The sequence below is a fragment of the Sinocyclocheilus rhinocerous genome, unplaced genomic scaffold (assembly GCF_001515625.1).
Source record: "Sinocyclocheilus rhinocerous isolate Xijiao unplaced genomic scaffold, SAMN03320098_v1.1 scaffold686, whole genome shotgun sequence".
In the NCBI taxonomy this organism is placed as follows: Eukaryota; Metazoa; Chordata; class Actinopteri; order Cypriniformes; family Cyprinidae; genus Sinocyclocheilus; species Sinocyclocheilus rhinocerous.
In genome coordinates this window covers 155,319-170,138 of record NW_015647963.1, presented here as the reverse complement: position 1 = coordinate 170,138, position 14,820 = coordinate 155,319, and the positions used below count along the sequence as shown (strand labels likewise).

Genomic DNA, 14,820 nt, shown 5'->3' with positions numbered 1-14,820 from the left:
TGACGGCGCAGTGGGCAGATTAAGGGGCGGTGATATTATAATGAGATCCCTTTGCCACGTCACCAAGGGAGCAAAATCAGACGCGCTCGTTTTCTCAGATACTTGCAGAAAAAGGCTTCCCAAAACTAAGTGACTGGGTTAATCTTTTTCACGTTTGCTTGGTTGGTAGATGCACCGGGGACCTGATTATAGCACTTAAAACCTGGAAAAGTCAGATTTTCATGATATGTCACCTTTAAAAGCATTCTCAATTCTTTTAATTTTTCAAATAATACATAATTCTACTCAAACACACACAGTATAAGAGTGTTTAGACATTTGTACAGAAAAACAAGACAAAAATACTGAGGAAGAACATCATTAATAGTTTCTTTCATGAAACACCAGAAGAGCGAATCGTTTCTTGTATGTAAATTGTTGCGTGATGCAAAACGTGCGTAAATCATTTGTCAACACGAGTAGAACAGATTTCTGTATAAATCATTTAGAAAACTGAGTTAGTCCAATCCGAATCTGTTCACTAGTTAGTTAGTGGTCACTGGTTAGTAGGTTTATTGAGTTAACCGTGTGCCTCTTTGTCTGTTTAAGGGGTATCTGGGTCTTCCAGGAGGTCCTGGGGATTTCGGCCCACAAGGTCCACCAGTAAGTTTTCCCATGATCCTCTGCGGTTTGAGATGCAAATTTTGGGGTGAAAGATTGAGGTTGAGTATCTTTCCACTTGAAAGTTGAAATTTTACTTTGTCTCTTTCTGTCTGTCTCTTTTTCTCAAGGGTCCACAAGGGCCGAGAGGAGCAGCAGGCCTTCCCGGGCCGAAAGGGCGAAGGGTAAGATGAAACGTGAAAGAAATGCATGCTTTTTTTGTGTAGCTAATGATGTCGATGCAGCTAGAACTAAGCAAACTGAAATCTGAACTGGAGTAGAGAGATTTGATTGGTGGAAACCTTTGATTGACAGCAGATTTGGGTGATTGTTACCAAGAAATAACCAGGTATTTCAACTCAGATTTATAACATGACACAGAAGAAATCATAATTTAATATAATTTAATTTTTTATAATATCAAGAAAATTAAGTATTTTTTTTAAGACCATTAATATTTTGTTGCTTTATGGCTGTATTTTTATGACAATTTATTATTGAATATAATGTCACAATGCATTAATGATCCTAAAAATGCTTAAGTGTAATGCATTCAGCTCTCTCTCTGTTTTTAGTGTTTTGCTGACCGAGTGAATCATGTTTATAGATAAACCACAGGGACCTCTAGTGGTCAAACAGAATATGATGTATGTATACGCCTGACCATCACCAATCACCACTAATAGTCATTATTACACACTTAATTGAGTGGCCAATTCATCTGAATCCATTTAAGAATATAAATATATTTATAATTAATTTTATTATCATTTTTGTACTACTATGCTCTGCATTTCTGCATTTTAATTTTAGTAATTTTTTTAATTGTTGTGTTTTTGTCATTTTTATTAGCTTTTTTTTATATATATATATATATATGTCTGTAAAAAAAAACACTTCAGTTTTTCTTCAAAATTTCATGTTTAATTCAATGTGTTACTTGGAGTTACTACAAATGTTTTTTCAGTGTATTTAGTTTTTTTTTTCTTTTTCGTTTTATTGTTTAGTTTTAGTTGATTTAGTTATTTTGGTACTTATTTTGATTTGTATTTTTTAAATATTTTATTTTATTTCCAGTTTAATATGTGTAATGATTTCTGGCTTTTTACCTTCTAGTCTTCGTTGGGAAATTGAATTAATATTTATGTTTATATTCATTTTTATATTTTTATTTATATTATTTATATTCTGAATTACTTTTTTTCTGATTAAAACTGGCAGAAAAAAAGTAATTTTTTTAACGTTTAAAAAAAATAACATTTAAAATGTCTAATGTATGTAACAAAGAGGGTAACTGTCTTAAAAGTACAGTAGCAAAAACAGCCGGTTTAATTAATAACAGGTCAATGTGAGGGTAAATGTTTAAGGTAAACTCAATTACTTGCAGGAACCTTGACTAACATAATAAATGGGAAGAGAAAGAGCATGTTTGACATGAGTCCTAATGACACAGGATGAAGTCAGTCAGAGGCCACAGAAGCTGATGAAAAGAGGTTTGAGGTTCACGCCAAACTCTGCAATTAAGAGAACGTTCCCCTCCGTTCTGTTTATATAAAACAGTGCAGATCTCATTTAATGATGGTGAGAATGGGTGACTTAAAACCCCCTTGTGAAAAACATGACAGATAGATCGCTTACACATCCTGAGAGTCTCCGTTCATGAACCCAAAGTCAACAGACGAGACTCTTTGGCTCTGTGCCTCTGCTCCAAAACCTAGGAAATGCAAATGCAGCGGCTGTTCAATACATTATAGTGTCTTTTAAGATCCCTTATTTTGGTTCAATTCTAAAGCAGCATTGCATGGCAATCTGAAAATGCACTGCAACAAGCTCAGTCCAAGATTGTGGACAAAATGAGAGACATTTTGTAATATTTATCCCTTTAATTCATTCAGTACTGAAAAAAAAATAGAGTGAATTGAATTGTTTAATGATATGTGATATTTGTGTTTCTTACTATTATTTATATACTATTGTAGGATTTATTAATATTTTGAATTGGCTCTTATTTTTATATTTTTAGTTTTCATTTTAATTTTAGTTTAATCTTTTGTAGTTTTGTTATGTGCTTCCGTCATGTTTATTAATTTTTGTTATTAATGTTCATAATTAGCTTTAATTTATTTTCATTTTGTTTTCATTTTAGTAATTTTAGTTTAAGTTTTAGTAATTTGTTATGTGCTTTTTATCATTTTTATTATTATTTTTTTATTAATATTTCTATCTAGCTTTAATTTGTTTTCATTTTTGTTTTAGTAGTTTTAGTTATGCGCTTCTGCCATTTTTATTAGTTTTTCTATGATATTTTAGCTTTAATTTATTTTTATTTTTATTTTAGTAATTTTAGTTCTTCAACTTAAGATAGTTTTCAGTAATTTTAGTTAAAGTTTTAGTAATGTTCCTTTGTGCTTTTATAATTTTTATTAGTTTTCTTTAAATATTTCTATTTAGCTTTATTTTATAATTTTAGTAATATTGTTTCTTCAGCTTATTTCAGTTAGTTGCCAATACAATATTTTTGTAAAAGTTTTAAGTTAAAAGTTACTGTAAGTTTTGATGTTACAAGTTTAATAATATGCTTTCTAAAGTTCTCTAATATATTTTATATTATATTTTATCATTTATATTTTCAAAAATTAGTTGCCAATGCAACATTCTCTAAGTTTACGTTACTGTACATTTTGATGATATGTTTAATATAATACACTTAATACATTTTCTAATATATTTTATATTTTATTTTATAATTCATATTTTATATTTTATTTTGTCAATATATTTTACTTTGTCAATTAATGAAAATTATTTTTAATAGTTTTAGTTTTAGTTCACAATTACAATGCTAACTAATGCTAATACATATCACATATTAGTAACATCCTAACACCAAACTATTACAATCCATAGTGCGTTGCATCTCTTGTGAGCCTCAGTGGTCTATATAGTGTGTTCCAAAGTGGTCACTAATGAGGTTGCATCTCGATTAGTGTGCCTATGTAGACAGTAGACAACAGACAGCGAGGCAGCACACTAGTTTGTGTAACAGATCCTCTCTGTTTTGGTTTAGTTTGGCTTGTCCTTGATTCTCGGTGTGTTTGGTCTGGCATGTGGCGTCTCACCCAGCTGGACTGTTTATGAGGATGAACTTGATGTAATAAATCTAATAGATTTTGAGCTATTTGGCTTTTCATAACATGTTGTTTCAGACTAGTGGAAAGAAAACATCCAAAATATACTTTTAGGTTTATTTTATTGCGCGTTAACCATTTGCATTTGTAGATTTCAATTTCAATACATATCTTTAAAGAGTTTTTTCTCCACTTCAGCAGCACTTACAAACACCAAACTTAGCAGTTTTATTCCTCTCTATATTCTGAAGGTTTTTACTGAGGGGTTTGTTCATATATCATTCACATGGTTTTATACAACAGTTTATTCCAAAAAACATGGTGAAAATGTATTTTTTCTGGCTGTTTACAGTATTTTCTGATTTATGAAGTGATAAAAAGTGATATCCAAAATCCCCTCTATAAAATCTTTTAACTCTAATATGGAGCTCCATCATTCATTAGTTGTTAAAACGCCTGAGGTTGGATCCACAAATCTGGTCTGATTCACTGCACTATGGATCTATAGATCACAGACTTCTGCTTCATCTCAAACCACACATCATGTAGATTTAAACCACAGACAGGTTTGAGCTCATTGTGGTTCAGAGGAGGTGAGTGAGCTTCAGTTGAACTCTTTGACGTGTGTTTGTGTTTGTGTTTGTTTGTAGGGTAAAGCTGGAGCTCCAGGGAAGAGAGGAGCAGCAGGAGCGCCTGTAAGTCTCGTTCTAACAATTGTGATGCTACTATCTTTATTTCAAACTCAAAAGTATCAAACTAATGTCATTAAAATAGAACAGTATGTTGCCAAAAATATTGTTATTTTTGTTTAAATAAATATTATTAATTTAAAATACTATTTAAAAAAAAAACTATTTATTGAATACTATTTTCTTTTAATACTCAAAAGTATTGAAATAATTATATTAAAATACAGTGTGTTGCTAAAATTTTTATTATTTTTATTTAAATAAATACTATTATTTTATTTGAGTGCTCAAATGTATTAAAATAATCATAATAAAATAGTAAAATATGTTGCCAAAAATACAATTATTTTTGTTTAAATAAGTATTGTTGTTTTCTTTTAATACTCAAAAGTATTAAAATAGTTGTATTAAACTATGTTGCCAAAAATAATATTATTTTGTTTAAATAAGTATTGTTGTTTTCTTTTAATACTCACAAATATTAAAATAATAATATTAAAATAGTAAAATGTGTTGCCAAAAATACTATTAAAAAAAACTATTTATTGAATACTATTTTCTTTTAATACTCAAAAGTATTAAAATAATCATATTAAAATATAGTATGTTGCCAAAAATGCTATTATTTTTGTTTAAATAAATTGCATTATTTTATTTTATATTCAGGCATTTAAACAATCTGACTAAAATAGTAAAATATGTTGTCAAAAATACTTTTCTTTTTTTTTTTCTTTTTTAAATAAATGCTATTTTTTTGTTTTAATGATCAAAATGATTGAAATAATTGTTAAGGAACCAGAATTGTAAAGTGGAGTCTCCTTATGATTCCCATCCCTATTTATCACATATATATAGCAGCTGTGTCTAGCGTCTGTGTTTTTCCTGTGATAAAGCACGAGTGTGTTTGCTGTCATTTCAGACTAGTGGAAAGAAAACATCCAAAATATACTTTTAGGTTTATTTTATTGCGCGTTAACCATTTGCATTTGTAGATTTCAATTTCAATACATATCTTTAAAGAGTTTTTTCTCCACTTCAGCAGCACTTACAAACACCAAACTTAGCAGTTTTATTCCTCTCTATATTCTGAAGGTTTTTACTGAGGGGTTTGTTCATATATCATTCACATGGTTTTATACAACAGTTTATTCCAAAAAACATGGTGAAAATGTATTTTTTCTGGCTGTTTACAGTATTTTCTGATTTATGAAGTGATAAAAAGTGATATCCAAAATCCCCTCTATAAAATCTTTTAACTCTAATATGTCAACAAAATCAAACAAGAATTTTGAATCTGGCTTTATCCAATGTTCAGATTTATCTTCTGGAATTTTATGAAAGTTAGTGCATATTCAATTAGATCATGCATCATTTGCACATTTAAACATAACACTTTAGAAAACTTCTAATACACAATATTTTCCTCCAATTCTTAATGTAATCAATCAACTGGTAAGTATGGTGATATCTATTAGTTAATTTTTTACCCCGTTCACCTGTTGTGTTTTTGTCTTTTAGGGCCCGAGGGGACCTGACGGTCCTCCAGGAGAGCCGGGCCCTGAGGGCATAAAGGTACCAGCATCGCTACAGACCAAAAACATATACAAACATAGACAATCATATAGGCATGTAAAAGTTAAACTCTGTTGTTCTGGGAAAACATTGTGATCATTAATGTCCCTGTGTCGTACACCAACTTCCTGTTTCAAGAGGAAACAGATCACACATGATAGAAAACTGCACTTTCATGGTGCCTTTCACACCACTACAAAACCCAAAACAATTGCATTGCGATTTGCATTACAGAGCTACTGCAGACACACATCACACATGCTTGACAGCTCAACTGCTGTTGTTTTGCAGGGTGAAAAGGGATCTCCAGGGAACAATGGACCTCCGGGATTCATCGTAAGCAACTCTAAACACTTGAAAATCAAATTTTAACATTTAGATAAAATTGTCCCCAGAAGTTGAGACAAAATCTTCACTTGGGACGTCTTCATATGGAAAAACTATTCACACTTAAAATAATGTGCATTTTTAGGGTTTGTACAAATCAGAAGTCATCTTTATATAAAAACAATCGTCGTATTTGATATGTCCTCAGTTAGATGAGCTAGATAAACGTGTGTTTCTGCAGATTGGAAAAAATAAAGCTAATAAAAATATTTTTTGGTAACTGAAATTAAGCTGAAAGAAAATCTAAATATGTGATGGAAAAACTTTTAAAAAAGAGAAATGTTGCCTTGGCAACTAACTGAAACAAAATAAGTAATTAATTTGAAATACTACAATTACTAAAACTAAATAAAAAAAGACATTAAATAGAAATGTTTTTTAAAAAAATACAATCCAAAAATACTATTAAAAAAAACTATTTATTGAATACTATTTTCTTTTAATACTCAAAAGTATTAAAATAATCATATTAAAATATAGTATGTTGCCAAAAATGCTATTATTTTTGTTTAAATAAATTGCATTATTTTATTTTATATTCAGGCATTTAAACAATCTGACTAAAATAGTAAAATATGTTGTCAAAAATACTTTTCTTTTTTTTTTTCTTTTTTAAATAAATGCTATTTTTTTGTTTTAATGATCAAAATGATTGAAATAATTGTTAAGGAACCAGAATTGTAAAGTGGAGTCTCCTTATGATTCCCATCCCTATTTATCACATATATATAGCAGCTGTGTCTAGCGTCTGTGTTTTTCCTGTGATAAAGCACGAGTGTGTTTGCTGTCAGGATGTGTGTGTGAGGTGTGTGTCGAAGCGTTTACTGTTCACACTCGCCTGTTGAAGCCTGAGGGGTTTTAATGCTCTCGAGCTCACAGCATCCTCTAGTGGCTGATGGTGAATGTGAAGTTTTGGCATCTGTGCAGTTCGGTGTTTCACAGACTCATTAAAGCGCTGCGGCTTCATTCATAACTCAGATGATTTATGATGTTTAAACCGCAGGCTTCCTGTGAACAGATAAACACTGCTTTAATGCTGCAGATGGGTGATGATGTGATCCAGTGATACACCTCACTGATAATAGTGAATAATAGTGAATCAGAGCACTAGGATATGCAAATACTGTCAGCCATGATTGGTGAATGTTGACAGACTGTTAGCGGCACATTCAACAGCAAAATATACACTAGTGTTCAAACGTCAAACGGTCTGTAAGATTTTTTGATGTTTCTAAAATAAGTTTCTTCTGCTTACCAAAGGTGCATTTATTTGATCAAAAATACAGTAAAATTGTGAAAAATTATTAAAATTCAAAATAACTGTATTCTATTGTAATGTATTGTAAACTGTAATTTATTGCTGTCATCAAACACGAATTTTCAGCGTCATTACTCCAGTCTTCAGGGTCACACGATCCTTCAGAAATCTTATGCTGGTATGGTGTTATATTGGATTTAAAAAATAAATAAAATAAAATCTAAGCAAAATATGTTGCCAAAAAATAATATTTTTACTTAAATAAATACTATTACATTTTTTTAATACTCAAAAGGTATTAAAATAATAAAATAAAAATGGTAAAATATGTTGCCAAAAATATGATTATTGTTGTTGAAATCAATCCTATTATTCATATTAAAATGGTCATAATGTTGCCAAAAATGATTTTTCTTTTGTTTAAATAAATACTGTTATTTTAATAATCAAAACTATTAAAATAATTGTGTTAAAATAGTAAAATATGTTGCAAAAAATGATTTTTCTTTTATTTAAATAAATAGTATTAATTTATTTTTATACTCAAAAATATTAAAATAATGACCTTAAAATAGTGAAATGTGTTGCCAATATTTTTTTGCTTAAAATACTATTTTTAATACTCAAAGATATTAAAACAATTGTATTAAAATATTAAAATATGTTGCCAAAAATAGTATGATTTATATTTAAATAAATACTATTTTTTTATACTCAACGGTAATAAAATAGTTGTAGTAAAATAGTAAAATATGTTGCCAAAATATCTTTCTTTTAAATAAATACTATTATTTGATTTTAATATTTAAAAAAGTATTAAAACAGTTGTATTTAAATAGTAAAATATGTCGCCAAAAAATATTTTTATTTAAATAAATACTTTTATTTTATTTTAACACTCAGTTATTAAAATAATCGTATTAAAATTGTAAAATGTGTTGCCAAAAATATTAATTTTGTTTAAATAAATACTATTATATTTTAATATTCAAAAGAATTAAAATAATCATATTAAAATGCTAAAATATGTTGCCAAAAGTACCTAGTTTGCTGTCTGCTGCCTACATAGTCAGCTGCCTTCTAAGGCAACATCTGAACTGTCATGAAACCTTATAAGTGACTGATCTGGAAACTCACAATCTAATACAGTGTGTTCATCATCATCATCTTTAATGCTAGCCAATTATTATCCCTGAGTGGATTTATCGTGACTTTATTTCCTTGAATATGAAGCAAGTGAAGTGAAGGTGTAGTTGAGAGGGTCACATATGGAAGCGTTTATGACTGTTATTAATGCATCTTTGTGTAAGTTATATTTACTGCTGGAAAATGAAGTGCACTTATGACTTTTGATGAATGGGGTGATAAAAATGGGCTGTTGATGTTATTAAAGCAGTGTGTTGGTTTGAGCAGTCATGGAAACTGCGTCTCTGTTGTGGGAACAGTGAGATCTCACTGAGAACTGCTCTGATAACACAGGTGCATGTTAAAGCCAGCGGTTCCTGTTTCTCAGCGTAGCAGTGTCTGATAAAGACGGAAAGAAAAACAGACGAAAATAAGAGCAGAAAGGCTGTGGGTCCCTGCTGGCGTACATCTCCATCATAGAAACAAACTCAAACTCAGACGTTTCCATTCTGTAAAGCAGCTATGTTTTACAACTAAATCAGATGTGTAAAATATGTAGCTTGTGTTATTATTTCTGTACTTGTATTTCTCAGATTTTGCTCTTTCGCAGCTCATTTACAGTAGATTTCATTCACGTATCACTTTTGTCTCGGATGTTTGTCCTAAAATTCCTTTGGGGAAATAAAAACACACAGATGGGTCACTAGTTGTCATGTACAAGTTTAGAAACTGTGAAATGAATGTGGAAAGCAGCTCAGATCATTTGATGAGAAATTTGAGCACAGTTTGAGACATTTAGGATCTCTGAAACTCTAGAGGAGTTTTATATATATATAATATTATATTTTATAAATTTTAGTATTTGGAATTAGATGTAATTTTTGTATTTTCCCCTTTCATTTTAATTTTAGTTAAATTGTTTGTTGTTTTGTTGAGTGTTTTTGTCATTTTTATTAGTTTTTTTAAATAGTTTTTATTCATTTTTAATTCCGTTTGAATTATTTTAGTACATCAGGTTAAAAGAAAATGAGACATGTTGATTTGGCAACTAACTGAAAAAAAGTGTTTATTTAATTTTATTTCAGTTAACGTTTATTTTATTTCAAGTAAAAAAAAAATATGGTTTAAGATTTGGTGAACTAAATTAACCATGTACTTGGCTTTTTTTCACAGGAGAAACATCTGAGACACAGGAGACATTTGCAATATATTTATTCTCATTGCCATCTAAGAAAATCAATGACATTATTAGAGATCTCATTTGTGATGTTTCTGTTCTATGGGACGTTTTTTTAAACTGAATAATGTGTAATCTGACTTCATGAAGTCTAAACATGTATATTAATCACATATTATATATATATATATATAAATGAATTAGCTGTATTTTATTTTACATTTTTATTTTACTTATGTTAAGCTTTAGTAGTTTTGTTGAGCATGTTTGTCGTTTTATTAGTTTTAAATATTTCTATATAGCTTTAATTTTATTTCATTAATTTTAGTCATTTTAATACTTAAATGTCTACAACACTTCTAATTTTCGTTAATTTTGACGTTTTTTAAAGAGAATAATTTAATCTAAATTTTATATTTTATTTTATTTCAGCTTTATTCCAATTTTTTGTTGAGCATGTTTGTCTTTTTGTTAGTTTTAAATATTTCTATATAGCTTTAATTTTATTTCATTAATTTTAGTCATTTTAATACTTAAATGTCTACAACACTTCTAATTTTCGTTAATTTTGACGTTTTTTAAAGAGAATAATTTAATCTAAATTTTATATTTTATTTTATTTCAGCTTTATTCCAATTAACAAAAATGATTTTTTAATAGTTTGTTTAAACAATAACAACCTGATTAAGTAAACGGCATGCATTTAAATAAAAAAAGTTTTGGACTGCAATAAAGTGGCATGATGTCTGAGTGTAGACAAGCAAAAATAAAGATCTAAAACTTCATCAACTGAAGGGTATTAATTTGAACATGACTGAATATGACTAGCAATGTGCTAAACCTTCAGAAATGTGCGCTATATAGTCTCAGCAAGCATGCATGACGTGACTCATTGATGCATCTTTCCTGTGTAACACATGTAAGTCATGATGTGAAGACCTCCGAGGGTTTGTGAGGCATTTCCTGCGTTGAGCGCCAGGGTTTTGTGTCTTTACATCTAAACATGTAATCAGCCGTTCTGTAAGCAGATGAAAGATGTTTAACAGCGTCTCTGGAACGGGTTCATGTTTCCAGTCTTTGATCCCATGTGCATCTGAATGTCCTCATGTTGACACGCGATTATGTGCACATAGAAACATGCATCAACATATGGACACTCACTTTTATGCTGTTCACATGTGCATTAAAACATGCAAGGTGAAATTCACCTCTAGTTAGGCATAATCGTAAGATCCTTTCACATCCAGCGCCAAGGGCGATTCATGTAAATATAATTTATAATATCAAAACAAGACTGCTTATGAGAAAACTGTTTGTTTTGGGGGGAATTGTGCGTGATTTCATATTTACATCATATTTATTTGATTATTTTAAGGGCTCCAGAGGCCCCCCAGGGCACCCGGGACCAGATGGAGAGCAAGGTCACGAGGTACATCCTGAAAGAAACAGAATTTTTGTGTGTAATGGATTTCTTCTGTGCTCAATTATGCAATAACATGCAAATTAAATGAGGGATAATTCTTTACAGTGCCGAGTTACCTAATACTGTTGAATTCAATATAGATTACAGGCTCCCTAAGAAGTGTAAAAACACATGGTGCACTGCAGAACCGTTAATAATTGCACATTTTAATCATTTAGTAAATTAATTATGTTGCATGTTATTTAATTTGGCTTTATTTCTGTGTTTAGGATCTGATATATGAGTATGTTTGTGTTATTTTGACTTCTTGTTTGCTGGTGTTTTTCCCTCTTATGTGCATGCACAGGGACCTCCAGGACCTGAAGGAGAGCAGGGACCTGTGGGTGAACCTGGGATCAAGGTGAGGCAAAACTCTTAACCCTGTAAAGCCTGACATGTAATAATAGTCAGAAATGGAAATTTAAATGGAACAGATGATTGAAACTTTAGATTAAAATATTAAAAGAAAATGTGCATATGTGGTTTTTGTTGAGTATCATATTTGATGCATCAGGCTTTTACGACACATATAGTCTGATAGAGTGAGAATATGAAGAGAAAAACAGCTTGATTTTATTCAGAGACTCAAACTGAGCAAGAATATGCTATTTGGTGCAGATGTTGCTATTTATATGGACAAAAGTAAGATGAAATTCTGATGCTTATAATGTAAATCAGTGAGATCTTTATAACAGTACAGCAGATACTGACATAAAATGATATAAATATCAGTCGTCACTCTATATCTCCAATAATATATCAAATGAACAAATAAAGGCTCCTCAGAAGATGTGAGATGTTCTGGAGGCTTGTGAAGATCATTCCTCCGCTGAGGAACAGTGAAAGTAAAGCTTCTGGAAACAAACGCTCCTCAAAAGATCCTGAGGATCAGATTTGAGACTCTAAAACATGATTGATGGAGAATCAAGTAAAGCTGAGCTGCTTCAGTCCAGTAAGTGTTCATCTGGAGATATTACTGCAGTTATTCTGACGCTTACTTGATAAAAACCAGTCAAGATCTGACAGCAGAAAGACACGTTTGTGCAATTACACTAAACAAGCTTTTACTGGATAAAAAAACTCTATAAATCAGATGACAGAAGGCATGGAGTAGATTGTGCAACAGGTTTTTCAGCAATGTTTCGATCGTGTTGATCATTTAGAGGCCTTTCCGTATCAAATATGATACAGTAGGCTTTATAGACTTAAAGAGATCCAAAAATTACCATCTTTCTAATGTCGTATTAATTACATTTGCTGTGGAACTCAAAAGGAGACGTTAAGCAGAATATCCAAGCTGCCGTTTACAATTAAATACAATGGAAACGGATGATTTATACTGACAAGCTCCAATAATAACAGTATTAAAGCGAGAACTGTTGGCATTTTCAACTGTGTCTTTCTGTCTTTTTCCAGGGTGAAATGGGGCCTGTCGGAGAAGAGGGTGAACTGGGCCAACCGGGCATCAGAGTGAGTGAACCGACCTCATTCCTGCTCCAAAATGTCCAAGTGAACGTGATCCATCAGTGTATTTTCATTGCTTTAACTCATGTGAGCCAAACAGTGTCAATAATCTGACAGAAGGACCCTCAGGCTCACACACACTGAACGTCTTTGTCTCTGGTTCAATTATTCAAGCAATGCTCTGTGTTTGTTATTGGATATTATGACATCGGGAGCAGCGTCCTAACTTAGTGAATCTCATGAAACCTTTCGTGCATTTTTCCGGCTCGTGTTTCATCCCAAAATAAATCATAAATTCATTCCCATTACTGCATTGTGGGAAAAAATAAATGTTAATGTAATGGTAATGGTAAGTAATAGTTAATAGGAAAAACAAATAAGCACATTTCTGCAGCAGTTTCAGCTGGTGTGTGGGATGAATCCCATGATGCTTTTCTGCATTTAAAACCTGGTCTAACATGCTACTGTTTGTTTTAGGGTCCTCCAGGGCCACCTGGAGAGGATGGGCATCAAGGGAAGGATGGACCAAAGGTGAGACTCCAGATTAAATTCTCTACTTGCATTTACATCGAGGTTGATGCATTTATCCGAAACGACTTGCACTGCATTTATACATATTATTATGCATTTCCTGCAAATCAAACCCATGACCCTGTTGTTGCTAGCGCCATGCTTTTATCATTTGGGCAACAGGAACACTTTTACGCTTGAACATTTTTACTCGTAATACAATAAAATGATAAAAGGGATTTTGAGATTTACTATTTTAGCATTTTATTTCATTTATTATTTTATTTTTGCATTCTATTTGATCTATTTTAGAGAATGATGAGAAATGCATAATGCCTTGTCTTGTCAAACCTGTCGCCTTGTAAACCATTTTCTGGCAAGTTTGATCAATATACTTGTAAAAAGTGATTTATTAAATGTATATAAATAACTAAATAAAACAAAGTTTATTGGAGTACATTTTACAAGAAAATACTTCTTTCAACTTCAAAATTGCATGTTTAATTCAATGTTCGTTTGTAATTATTTGTGAAATTTATTAGCAATTTCAGAGTCTAAATTATTCAAATTGAAGTAAATCTTTAAATTGTTTTTCAGTATATTCTGCATCAACAGTTCACAAATTGTGTAAAAACTGTTTGCTGCTAATTTTTTCTTTGGTCGGCCCAGCATGCACTTGGGTACACATTAGGGGTTGAACGACTTCTGATTTTTTAAAGTCGAATTTTATGTGATGAAAGTCGAGTCGAAGTCGACTAGTCGCTGATGACGTCATTAATGAACAAATAAGTCTGGAGCTTATCAGCATCGTTATATTTCTCACAGATTTCTGCTCATTCTAAATCAGATACAGATAAAGTAGCACAGTAAATATTACATTAATATGAATGCATTAGTGAGAGCGATTGCTTGTGTGAATTAATTCTACCTGGCAGCATCTCTCTACTAGTAGTGAAGCTGTGGCATTTAGTTATTAAGAAATATATGCTTGAACTTCTCAGTTTCTAAGCTATTTTACTGAGAAATCACAGAACAGTGTTGACAATACATCTCCGCGCTGAATGATTCTGTGCGCGTGATGTACGCGCTACTGTCTGTAGCCTATGTGTGTGTGTTACAGTGCAGCAGCGCATTAGATTAGAACGGTGATTAATTTACCTGTACAATAAGCTGTTTAAAACGTGCATTCTCCTGTTCAACTTCGAGCATCCAGTAATATAATCACACATGTCTTGTGCATTTATTTGTCATTTGAACTGTTTGGAAACGGAGCGTAAATGTGGAAGTCCTTCAAAGATTTCTTATCCTGTTGCGCCCTCTATAGGACCAGCGACTAGTCGACGTCAAGCTTAAAGCGTCATGGCAGAGCATTGAAGTCGACTAGTCGATTAGTCGGTGCAACCCCTAAT

The 14,820-nt window shown here is 31.3% G+C and overlaps 1 protein-coding gene across 1 annotated transcript in view; it reads left to right on the top strand.

The window, feature by feature from the left end:
- Positions 1-14,820, top strand: part of LOC107709510 (collagen alpha-1(XXIV) chain-like) — a 125,639-nt gene that overhangs the window by 71,701 nt on the left and 39,118 nt on the right. The window contains exons 27-33 of the mRNA XM_016514004.1: positions 589-642; positions 771-824; positions 5,975-6,028; positions 6,320-6,364; positions 11,745-11,798; positions 12,854-12,907; positions 13,379-13,432. Coding sequence (XP_016369490.1) covers positions 589-642; positions 771-824; positions 5,975-6,028; positions 6,320-6,364; positions 11,745-11,798; positions 12,854-12,907; positions 13,379-13,432 — 369 coding nt within the window. The remainder of the gene's footprint in view (positions 1-588; positions 643-770; positions 825-5,974; positions 6,029-6,319; positions 6,365-11,744; positions 11,799-12,853; positions 12,908-13,378; positions 13,433-14,820) is intronic.